The sequence below is a fragment of the Panthera leo genome, chromosome C1 (assembly GCF_018350215.1).
Source record: "Panthera leo isolate Ple1 chromosome C1, P.leo_Ple1_pat1.1, whole genome shotgun sequence".
NCBI classification, from domain to species: Eukaryota; Metazoa; Chordata; class Mammalia; order Carnivora; family Felidae; genus Panthera; species Panthera leo.
Window position 1 is genome coordinate 148537089 of NC_056686.1, and position 13210 is coordinate 148550298.

General features: G+C 36.0%; 1 protein-coding gene and 1 pseudogene across 4 annotated transcripts in view; both read right to left on the reverse strand.

The window, feature by feature from the left end:
* Positions 1–13210, reverse strand: part of LOC122226167 (lymphocyte antigen 75) — a 133379-nt gene that overhangs the window by 98774 nt on the left and 21395 nt on the right. For all 4 annotated transcript variants that reach the window (XM_042948929.1, XM_042948928.1, XM_042948925.1 and 1 more), the window contains exons 5-11: positions 10744–10854; positions 9253–9396; positions 6845–7036; positions 5361–5518; positions 2886–2996; positions 2232–2320; positions 1917–2086 (exon numbers count right to left, since the gene is read on the reverse strand). In XM_042948929.1, the coding sequence (XP_042804863.1) occupies positions 1917–2086; positions 2232–2320; positions 2886–2996; positions 5361–5518; positions 6845–7036; positions 9253–9396; positions 10744–10854 (975 nt within the window). The remainder of the gene's footprint in view (positions 1–1916; positions 2087–2231; positions 2321–2885; positions 2997–5360; positions 5519–6844; positions 7037–9252; positions 9397–10743; positions 10855–13210) is intronic.
* LOC122228865 lies at positions 4832–5035 on the reverse strand (annotated as a pseudogene).

Sequence of the window (13210 nt, forward strand, 5' to 3'; positions counted from 1 at the left end):
TTTATTTATTCACAACATTAAGCAACAGTCTGTATTATCAGATCCATTTTTCAAATAAAGAATAAGTGACTTGCCATAACCATAGTTAGTGAGTGGTAGAGTCAGCACTTGAAAAGTGCCATGCTCCCTTTTATATTACACCATAGAGCCTGAAGTGGGCAGAAGACAAGAAGAGCATAGTTTGGAAAGTAATAGGCCCAATTTCTATTCCACGAAGCAGGCATTGTCTAATGTCCCATACATGGTCAGCAATTGGAACAAGGGACTGGGAGAAAAATGCTATGTTGCCCTGAATGAATGTGCTATTCCCCACCCTGTTCAGCCCACCACCCATGCCTTCTCCATGATGGACCAAGCTGGCTGAAGCTGGGAGTAATTATGGTAAAGAGAGCTTAATGGTAGTCTTTCTGGCCAAAAGACTGAGAGAATGTCATTGTAGCTACTTTCTGAGCATCTCTCCAATCATTAAGGCTTATCTATGAAGATTATGACACCAACCCTAAGATATCTGAATGTCTATAAAAGAAATCCCAGGTGTTTTATTTATTAGAACATTATAATTTAAGGTGATATTTAACCAGGATTGGCACCTGTATCCTCCATTTTCTAGAAGTGAAAAGATGACTTTGCTATCCATACCATTCACATTTATGGTGGCAAGAATCTATTTCAAATTTTGTGTGTCATTATACACTCGTATATTCAAATTACTGCATTATAAAGAGTGATTTTAGTGATCACACTGTACAAAAACAAAAAAAATACAAATAATCCAAAGAGAGAAAAGTTGGATGCTTTATAATTCCAGTCTTATAGAAAGCCAAAATCCTCTAAAAAGGATTTTAGAGGCACCTGGGTGGCTCAGTTGGTTGAGTGACAGACTTAAGCTCAGGTCATGATCTCACAGTTTGTGAGTTCGAGCCTAGCATCAGGCTTGCTGCTGTCAGTGCAGATCTTGCTTCAGATCCTCTGTCCCCCAATCTCTCTGCCTTTCCCCGCTGCGCTCTCTCTCAAAAATATAAAAACAGGGAGGGGGACAAAACAGAAGAGACTCATAAATATGGAGCACAAACTGAGGGTTACTGGAGGGGTTGTGGGAGCGGGGGATGGGTTAAATGGGTAAGGGGCACTAAGGAATCTACTCCTGAAATCACTGTTGCACTATATGCTAATTTGGATGTAAATTTAAAAAATAAAAAAATAAAATAAATAAAAAAATAAAATATACATTAAAAAAGTATTTAAAAAACGTATTTTAGATTATAAATCAGGGGATCTGAATTTTAGCAAGTCAATAACCAGGTAACATTTGTCAAGTAAATCACCTTTCTAAGTCTCTTGTCTTCTCAACTATAAAATGAGAAGGGACTTCCGAAGTCCTTTCTTGTTCAAAACATTTTGATTCTACGGCTAATTATGCTCAATGCTTTGAGCCGGTTAAAGGAGGATGAACTAACTTTCAGAATAAGTACAATATATTGCCTCCTTAATTCCCACACATTGGGAATAATAGAAACAAACACAATTTTGTTTTTATGAAACATAAATTCAATTTTGGAGAAAGAAATAAGCAGAGAGATGAAAATGTAAAATACTTCAAAATGAAGCTTCTAGATTCTGTTTGAGACTTACATGGAAAAGATAAAAAAAAAAAACTCACACTGATGGTTCTAGCTTTGAGCCATTAGAGGTAGTTTCCAAGAACTGAGTTTTTTAGCTCCTTTTACTAGATTATTCACAAGAATTTAATAAGGAAGACATATTCACTCCTTCTATTTATAGTTCCACAGATAGACTGTCATCCTGAAGATTATCGTTTTCCTCACATTTCCAAGGTAAGTGAAGAACACCTCTGGGAGGGATACTGCATTTCACTAGTCGTCAGATTCCATTACTTTAAAGGCTAAGGCACTCACCTGGCTCAAGAAAATTCCAGTTGGAAAAGGTTACAGCTTGCTTTACTCCACCAACACCTGTCCAGCTATACTCTCCATGTGAATCTGTATCTCTCAGGCCAGTCCAGAAGTATTTTCCTGGAGAGTTAGTATACTTTTTAATCATATCATTCAGGTATTCTTGCTCAAATCTACAAAACAGGAGTCAAACCAGTAGGTGTTTTTTACGACTGAATTACTATATAAATTGAAGATGCATCTTTTTCTTGGGAAGTTTCTTTAGCAAAGGGACCCAGAGTTAAAATTTCACCAGTACATGTTTCCTGATGGTCACACCTGCTAGTTATAGTCAGATTGCACTTGGTTCCAAAAGGGACCTCATCCTTGTAAATCTTGTAACAGGTTTCTCCATGTCTTTTCCAGTCCTAAACCAAAGGAGAAATATCATCACACTGTCTTTCAGACTTGATGTCCCTGCTCTGACAAGCAAAGTTCTGCCGCACTAATAAAATCTCACACTTAGAGAAATTAAGGGCATGGCCAGTAAACTCGTTCACATGATGAAGGTAGGATACAACTTCACAGAGAATTCCCACAAGAGTGTGAGCCTGTATCAGACAGACAGTGTGTCTTAATTCTCTTTACCTCTAGGGCATAGCTCATCATACTATAATGTTGTTGGTCGCATTATTTTTGAACAGGATAAATATAAACGGGGGGAAAGTAAAGATATCAGCATTAAGAATTGTAACCACATACATTTTTATAGAAATTCATGAGTAGGTAACTCCTTTTCCTATAATGTTTTTTCTTCTGTAAGAATGCCAAAATGTTATGATTCACTGACCTCTGATTTATTCTAACATAAATGAACAGAAGGTAGTCCTTTCTTCTATTTTTCCAAGTCTGAATTGTTTCAGTTTTACCTACCATCCTTAGCCAAGAAATTGTAATATTGCTTAGAAAAACTTACACAGGGATTTTACATACCTCATCTGGAGGGCATATCTTATCAGAAGTGGTATCATTCATTTGTTCTCCCTTTTTTTTACATACATATTTAAGTTTCTCTTCACATGATTGGACTTTCCACTGACCTAGCTTTTTAAAAATAGAAAAAAAATTCCACAGAGAAATTATTTGCCATATGTTTAGAGTTGAACTCTAAATTTATTTATTTATTTAATTTATTCTCAAGTTAGCTAACATAAAGTGCAGTCTTGGCTTCAGGAGTAAATTCTTGTGATTCATCAATAACATACAACACCCAGTGCTCATTCCAACAGGTGCCCTCCTCAATGCCCATCACCTATTTCTCCCACCCCTCAACTCCCCACCCCATCAACCCTTAGTTGTTCTTTGTATTTAAGAGTCTCTTATGATTTGCCTCCTTCTCTGTTTTTATCTGATTTTCCCTTCCCTTCCCTAATGGATATAAAGTTTTTTCCACATGAATGGAAAGTATTCCACATGAATGGAATACTACTCGGTGATGAAAAAGAATGAAATCTTGCCATCTGCGACAGCATAGACGGAACTGGAGGGTATTATACTAAGCAAAATAAGTCAGCCAGAGAAAGACAGATATAAAATGATTTCACTCATATGTGGAATTTGAGAAATCTAACTCATTTTAAATCAAGATAGTTTCTTCTCACAAAACTGTGAGCAAGGGGTGGGGTGGGAGAGAGGGAGGGAAAGAGAAGATGACTATAAATGAATGACTAAATCTGAGAACATACTCCTAGGAAATGCTACTGAACAGGCCTGCAAGGTTATGGCTTGCAGTCTGTTTTTTCAGAACCATCTCAAGTTCATAGTGGAGATGAATTCCATTTTCTTCTAAGATGAACAATAAAACCATCAAAGCACATTTAATACAGAAGTTGAGGAAAGAAGAACTCAGCCTACACACAGTTGCCAGTGTTCTTGTCTTCTTCCATATGTATGGCCAAAGTTTGCCCATGGGTTAAAAACTTTTGGACATATCAACCACCCATGCTATCTCAGTTTCCTCATGTGTAAAATGGTAGTTAGAACAGCTACTCTCCAAGAATTACAGAATCAAAATTTTATTCCAACTCTACTTCAGCCTAGATTTCAAAGTTCTCTTTCAAATATGCTACTCTGATTAATTTTGCTAATTATTAAGTTGCTGCTTTCTTCAAATTAAATTTCAATTAAGTCAATTGTGATAAGGGTCAGTTTTTTTTAACTTTTTTTTTAATTTATTTTTGAGACAGAGAGAGACAGAGCATGAACGGGGGAGGGGCAGAGAGAGAGGGAGACACAGAATCGGAAGCAGGCTCCAGGCTCTGAGCCATCAGCCCAGAGCCCCACACGGGGCTCGAACTCACGGACCGCGAGATCGTGACCTGAGCCGAAGTCGGACGCTTAACCGACTGAGCCACCCAGGTGCCCCAAGGGTCAGTTTTAAGCACTGGAATGCTATCTAGATATGCTATCAGTTTACTCTTGCCTATGGAACCTCACTTCTATCTTTGACACTCTACCAAAGATATCTTAAATGTCCTTTTAAACAGAGCACCAAATGTGACACACTTCTAAATTAATCTTTGACAACTTTCTCAATACATCTTTACTCTTGAAACACTTCTAAATATACATATCATTTATTGTTTCTACTTAAGTCTCTCTAGAAGTTTGGGTGACACAAACCTCTTAAACAATTAGGAGTCCCCAGGAAAGCGATGCAAAGTATAGAGATACACATGTCTTTTCTCTCAACACACAATCTATTTTGGACCCTTAACTAAAGCATGATCAATAAATATTTAAGCATTCTACAGAAGATGTTCTCTGAAAAACATTAGACCTAATTTTTATTTTTTATTTTACTGATCCATTTATTTATTTATTGTAAAGATTTTTTTTTAACTATTCTCTATACCCAATGTGGGGCTTGAACTCACACACTGAGATCAAGAGCTGCATGCTTTACTGACTGAGCTAGCCAGGTACCCCTAGACCTAATTTTTAAATAAAAATATTTTTTCACTCTCAAAGTAGGATTAATGTAAAACTTAATCTGAACATGAATTCAGAAGATGGTATTTCTCAGCTTAAGTTGTGACTTTATGTTACTACACTTGATCTTAGCCAAAAGGCCGAGAAGCGATGTGACTTTATGTTAAATATCATAATGATGGTCCAGAGAGAAAGAGCTTATTAGAACCAATATGACACAAGAAGAATTGAATTCTAAAAGGATTTTCTTCATCTGTTTCAGACCAGAGCAGATACTCTTAGACAGGAAGAGGATTGCTTATTTATTCTTTGTTTTACTTACCTCTTTTTTCCAGTAGCTACTGGAAAGACAATCTACAGGGCTCTTACCTTTTATTTTCTTTCCCAGCTTATACACAAATATCCTAACCCAAGTCATCTTAATATTATTATTTAGTATATAATAAGAATATAAATAAACCACAGAAGTTTTCCTACCTTTCCTAAATAGGAAACGCAGTTGGGAGTCTTATTGTAGGGAACATTTGGCTCATTCTTATTCCAATATGTTAAAGTAACTTCAGTATCATCTGACCACTGAAATAAAGTTGGTATATTTTTGTTCTTAAGACCTGTCCATATTTCTTCTTTGGCATCTAAAAGAAAAATGTTTTATTTATTTGGTTTTACTCAATTACATACTTCAGTATGTATACTGTTACTGATTTTTACATTCTGATAATGGGGTTTTAAGAGCCTTGATGGTATTTACAATTAATCTATTAAAATATTGATGTTAGGAAGGCCAGGAGTCAAGTGCTTTTTAGGGTACTTATGCAGGCAGAGCACACGGTGGAACAGCCATGCTATAATCTGTAGGTTAGGAGCTCCTGATATCAGGTTTAGATAAACCTTGCTTTATGGGGTATACAGATTTCCACAACTTCGCTTTTACAAAAAACATATGTACATGTTTTCACTAACTGAAAGAAATCTGAAGAGGATTTTCACTTCTATGAAATTGTATTTGCTTCTTCGTTTTATGCCATTTTGGTTTATGAAAGGTTTCATAAGAACAGTCTACTTTTGGATAGCAAGGGAACCTATAATGAAATTCTACAAATACACTCATAGATACTCCAGTTAGAATGGGAGTGATGTCCATCACTGCCCTGGAATGACTATGCTGCCCTCCCAGGTAAAACAATTAGCACCATGCTGATACAGAATAGGTATCTATTATTAGTTATTAGTGATTAGTGAATCCTAAGAGGAGGATATAATATTGCCTGTCTAGTGTATTTTTTGTTCTTCAGTGTTTAGCTTTTAAATAATTACAAAAGTGAAATAATCATCACTTAAGCATCTGGAACAACTTAAATAGTATTTATCTTATGAGAAGAGGGAAATTACTCAATCACTGGCTGTACAGTCAAATTGGTAGCTACTTGCTAATGTTGCTAATTGTACATTAATTAAAATTAAATAAAAGTAAAAATTCAGTTCCTCAGTTACATTTCAAGGGCTCAAAAGCCACAAATGGCTGGTGGCTGGCTGCTGTATTGGTCAGCATAGATTATAAAAGAGTTCCATCATCATAGAAATTTCTGTTGGACAGTGCTGATCTGTAGGGATGATTATAAGCTTTTCATTCCCACTAAGAGTCTGAAAATTAGGGGGCACCTGGGTGGCTCAGTCGGTTAAGCATCCGACTTTGGCTCAGGTCATGATCTCACAGTCTGTGAGTTCAAGCCTCACGTTGGGCTCTGTGCTGACAGCTCAGAGCCTGGAGCCTGCTTCGGATTCTGTGTCTCCCTCTCTGTCTCTGCCCCTCCCCTGCTCACACTCTGTCTCTCTGTCTCTCTCTCTCTCTCTCTCTCTCTCAAAAATAATGAATAAACATTAAACAAAAAAAGAGTCTGAAAATTAGGGGTGCCTTAGAATGTTTTAAACCTTTCAAATAGGATATTTTAAAAACTTACCCCCATGATGAAGTTTTGTGACAACCACCTCCACATCTGCTAAAGAATGAATGCTGATGAGGTCACTGCTTAAGGCTTTACATTTCATATGTGCCTTATCCCAGGAATCACTTTCATTTACCAGAAGATAGCAAAACCCATTATTTGACATCCAGCCTGCATCACAGTGTGTATCTGAATATGTCCAAACATCTGGGGGAAAAGCATCCATATATATTCCAGTAAAGATATATCAATAACATTTTAAATTCTTTCTCACATCATCAGGATTCTGGAAAACTGGGGAACGTGATGTCAAATAGTACAAGAACATGGATTTATGTGGTGCCTCATTCTACATAGCATCATAAGAGTGACTATAGGGATACAGGTAATGATATGACTTTATTGTGATACAAATGTGCTACATGATTGGATTCTGACTCATTGAGGAGGGACTGCCCTTAGTCCTAGTAGACAGAAGAATGGTGTGGGATAAGCCATTTGCTGACAAATCTCTTCCTTGCTATGGGATTTGTTAGGTTCCCCTCCAGTCTCTGACTTTGAGAGGTTATTTAGTCCAATCTCCTTTCGTGTATGGTCAGATTAGCAAGGGGATGTGAATTAATGCTCACTGTTGAACAAAGACATACAGAGATTTAAGAAACAGAGTAAAACATTTATAAACTCCACATGAAAGAGAGGATAGTACTGGAGGGAAAGGGCACAGGGGCCTCTCTGGACCTCTTCTTTCTTTCCCTCTACTAGACCTATATCCTCATAGAATTAGTGATTCTTTGTTTTCACCATGTTAAAACGCACTCAAATGATGGTCAAGAAAGATTGGAGAAAAGATTGAGGTATAAAACCATACAAAATAATTCTACTCCTCTTAATAGAATTAGAAATTAAGTTGAATTACTCGGACTTTGTGGATTCAGAACTGTTTGGAATGTCTGTCGTATAAAAACACAGCATCTTAAAAAATGTGAACAGCTTGTTCTTCACTGAAAGATAAACTTCAGGTCAAGCTAGCTTCTCACACTTGAGAACAAGAGAACACAGGAGAACTGAACTAATTTTCAGTTTCTGAAATAAGACATGGTATTATTATTATTATATTTTACAATTATGATAAAGGAACAGAGGAAAAAAAACACCCATAATTGAACTTAGAACAAATGTTTCCCTATTCTAGTCTTTGTCTCTATGAATACATATTTTTACAAGATTAAAATGATAAGTAGGCATATCATTTTGTTCTGCTATGGTATTTTCCTGCTGGCACAGTTATTTTAATAAATGCATATTATTCAATCATGTGGAAACATCATGATTTACTTAATAATTCTACTCTGCTACAGGGTATTTACTTGATCTATCATCAGTCATTCTGTTTTATTTTCATCTATGCTGTCTTTTCTATTACGCTTTTTGTTGTATGGACTAAATTTGGTTTGAATCAACCTGGAAGATGAATGTTCATTTTCATCTATGATTATAAACATCTCCCAACAATCTTTATTCTATATATTTATTTTCTAGTCTTAAAAAATAGCTTTATGTTCCTATATGGATAAGCAATTTTATTCCCTTCCCCCAACATTCTTTAAGCAAGACATTTTAAAACCTCCTTTTCTTCCCCTCCCAGTTTTGAGTATTACTTTTTCCTATTCAGGAGGATTTAATCAAATACCAGTATACGATGGGTCCTGTGCAAGACAGTAAGGACACTCCTCTTATTCTTTCAAAGGCTTCTGAAATTTCTCTGCACCTCAGAAATTTCAACTGTTCTGCGATTCTCTTATCCTTGAAACCCCTTGACAAAAAACCATACTTGTACACATTTTGTCCTTCTGCACCCCACCTTTTCTACCTGATTTATCAACACAATAACCTAAATAAGCAGCCCGGCAGAGAAAGACAGAGCAGGGGTGGGCATCATGGGGTAGGAACTGGAAACCTGAGGAGAGTTCCCACATCCATCATTTTTAGTTCTCGCAGAGGCAGGTAAAATATAAGACCTGAGTGTGCATCAGCATCACCAGGAAGTCTTCTTAAAACACACATTGTTGATGTCCACAGAGTTTTCAATTCAGTAGATCTGGGGTGGGTCCTAAGAATTTGATTTCTAACAGGTATGGTTGATATCGATACTCTTAGTCTAAGGAAGCACACTCTGAGAAACAGTGCTCTAAAGAAAAAAGAGCCACCTGTGAACAGAAATATATTTCTCACTGAGGATATCTCTGCCATCTTAAGGGGATATATCAAACCAAAGCTTTATGCATATATAGTTGATGACATCTAACCACTGCATCAAAATAAAGTAGTTTTTAGCATTGGCAGTATAGGGTGAAGGAAAGGTGGAAATAGATATCTGAAATGGATTTACTTGCACCTACTTGCACAGAAAATGAGAAAGATACCTGTTAACTCCACTGTGTTATTTAATGGTTTCTTGCAGACATAGGGCAGTTGAACTTCACAGGAAAAACTCTGCCATAGACCAGACCTGGCATCCATTCTTGCACAGCTTGATCCACCTATTATCATAGGTGCACTAGGCATATCTTAAATGATTAGAAAGAGGAGGTTAGGGCCAGAGTGGTGGTTAGAAAAGATAATTTGTATTCCTAATTTTCTGCTTTTATGGGAGCTCATAAAATAGTTAAAACCTTCTACTAAAGCCTCCATGGAAACTCATGTGCTTAAATCTGTCTCCCTTCTAAAATACAGGATACAGGGTGAAACACTCTAATACACTATAGTTAATTCAAAAACCAAAACCAAACCTCTATCCCTAATCAACATCCATGTCTTCCTCTATGGTCAGTAGCTATTAATCTGCTACTCTATACAATAGATATACTGATTTGTGATTCAGTAATGCCCTTAAGACCTTGAATTAAAGGTTAAATTATCTTTAAAGATTTTATTTACTGAGGTGATAGAGAATTTACTCACTGATCATGAAATTTCATTAAACTAAAGTGACCTATTGGTATTGCACTTAACTCATTTTTCTTATGTGTGTATAGAATACATTTATACTGAAGCTAGTGTTAACTTTTAGATTCTACACTTGTCAGAAGCTGAAATTTAATTTTTTTTTTTTTAATTTTAGAGAGAGAGAGAGATGGAGAGATTAAGCAAGGCCCACGCTTAGTGTGGAGCCTGACATGGGGCTCAATTCCACAACCCTGGGATCATGACCTGAGTTGAAATCAAGAGTCAGTTGAGTGTCCTGTGTCCCAACCTTGTGTCAAGCTCTGTGCTGGGCATGGAGACTGCTTAAGATTCTCTCTCTCCTTTGCCCCTCCTCCGCTCATGCTTGCTCGTACTTTTTCTCTCTCAAAAAAGTTAATTAGAATAAAAAGGTATCTAACTTCTTTTGGGAAGAAAAATATTTTGGCTAACTAGGGTTTTGTTTGTTTTATTCACTATAAAATTTTCTTTAAGGTATTTACATATGCAATATAATATAACCATTAGGTTGTCAGTACTTGAGCACTACTATAGGAGACCCCAAGAGTTCTAAAATGAGAGAATATTTCTGTATTGGAGTTGAGCTGCAGATGAAACACCATTGGTCCGTCATAGACATGTCAAGTCCCCTAAAGGATACAGAACAACTGCCAGGCCATGTGATGAAGCTCATTCTGCTGTTACCTAAAATTGTAGGGTTGCCATAACGGTTACAGACAAATTCTCACTTCTCCATGGTATGGTTCAACTTGGCTATCATGGTATTACAATAAAGAAGGAATGAGGGGAAAAAATTGTTCTTAGAATTAACCATAATAACAGCTGCCAAGATTTGAAATTTTTATAAGCTCTCAGTGAGTGGGATGCTTTTGTTTATTTACTTTTTTGAAGATTTTGCTCTGTGCATAATAGATGGAAGAAGGAGCAGTTACCTGGGTCCCAGTTGAGAAAGTTTAATGGCTTGTGGTCTGACCATTCCCAGCCTCTAGCAGAGTATAGTTGATTTAAGCCAGTCCAGAAAATTCTTGGAATGCCCTCTTTTTCTGTAAGAATCACATAATTTTAACAAGTGACAAAATTACCTAAATTATTACCTAAGTCAGACTTAAGCTTCTACTAATAGCAAAATTATCTGAAGGCCTTGATTGTGAGGCAGGAATCCTGCAGGAGGCTGTTTATCCAACAAAGGCAGGTGATGCATTAAGTCAATTCTGCTTTCCCATTAGCTTGTCCCTGTCTACTAAGGTAAGGACAGAATCTTCTCAGAACAGATGTCCCACTATTTTTAGCCCTGTTGTACTAATACAGAAGAAAACAATTTCCACTATATATCTCAGTTTTGAAGAACTGATTGTATTCCAGACTGACAGTGTAAATTCATTAAGCACATATTGTTTAACTGGTACTAAGAATATAAAAACCAAAAATACAAAGTCCCTGCCTCTCTGAGGATTTCAATTTAGTAGACAAGAAGAGATATGGATCCCTCAAAAGGTAAAGTGTTACCCATACTGTTTCAGAAATATGTAGAGGAACTGTTTGGTAGGCAATGGACTATGTAGTTCTAGAGTCCAAAGGAGACATTTAGGATGAAGACACAGAACAGGACACACACACACACACACACACACACACACACACACACACACCCCACACCACAGTGGAGATATATCATTCAAATTCATTATTTGACAACCAGAAGCCATCAGCAAAAAAGGGAAAGAGAAGCAGAGATAATTTAAGTAGTGATGCCAGTTGTAAATATGCCACTCAATATGCATATGCCCATAAACATATGGTAAACTGAATGAAAAGATTATAAGGCTTTTTATGCCAGTATCAAGAAAGTCAGCAAAATTATTCAACAACCTGGTAAGACTTCATCAACATCATGAAAAAATAATTTGAAGATATTGAGGGCCTGATAGAAGAGACAGAAGAACTGATGTAATGGCCTAAGAAAACAAGGATGATGCTGACCAATAGGAAGAGTTAATAGGTTGGAATCTCTATAAATTTGTTGATATATTCTCAGCAGTAAAACACTTGATAACAATTTCTTAATTCCTCTCAGAGAATTATGTATGATGCATTATTATACTATATAAATGATCTCTCTGTATATATATATATATATATATATACACACACATTTGAAATATAATTATATTTATAATTATAATATTCATAAAATATTAATTTTAATGTAAAATTTATAAATTATAAAATGTAATTTCAAATTATACTTAAATTAATTTATTTAATTTAAATTATAAATATTTATAAATTTATAAAATAAATGTATATTAATATAATTATATTTTATATGATGTATATGTATATTATATACAAAGCAATGGTTCTTAAAATATGGATATTTTTTTTTGTTTTTTTTTTTTGTAAGAGAGAGAATATGAGCAGGGGAAGAGCAGAGGAAGGAGAGAGAGAATCTTAGCAGGCTCCATGCCTAGTGTGGAGCCAGATGCGGGGCTTGATTTCACGATGGTGAGGTCATGACTTGGGCTGAAATCAAGAGTCGGACGCTTAACTGACTGAGCCACCCAGGTGCCCTAATATGGATTTTTATATGCAAATCAAACAGATATACCTGATATGTATCATTTTGTTCCATTACATATATCAGATATATCTGTATGATTTGCATATAGAAAAGCATATCCATATTTTAAGGGTTTTTTGAGGGAATTTTGACTGTACACAATTTTTGTCTTACTGCAGCCTTGAGAATGTGAATACCTAAAACATGTGACTTAACTAGAACTGACACTCAGGAAATGGAAAATATCCTCTGTGTAGAGCAGAAATAGCAACAGCAAAGATGAAAGGGGCCAAGAGCAGTAACCAGACACCAGCATTAAAGGGATGGGCAGGAGTCTGGAAAGAGGGTGGTAGGGACAAAGGCCCAATTACCACTCCACTGAGAACGAGATGTGAAGTTAGCAGTGAATTACAAAGATACCCTGTGTCTTCCAGGAGCTTATTTGTGACAGAGGCAGGTCTTTGGGATCTAGAAGAGAGATATACCTATATCTGTATCTGTATCTATATCTGTATCCTGTATCTATGTCTATAACTGTATCTATATCTGTATCTAAATCTGCATCTGTATCTATATCTGTATCTATATCTTTATTTGTATCTGTATCCTGTATCTATATCTGTAACTGTATCTATATCTGTATCTACATCTGAATCTGTATTACATCTATATCTGTATCTATATCTGTATCTGTATCTATATCTGTATCTGTAACTGTATCTATATCTGTATCTACATCTGTATCTACATCTATATCTGTATCTACATCTGTATCCATATCTATATTCGTATTTGTATCTATATCTGTATCTACACCTATCTAACTATATTTTTTAATG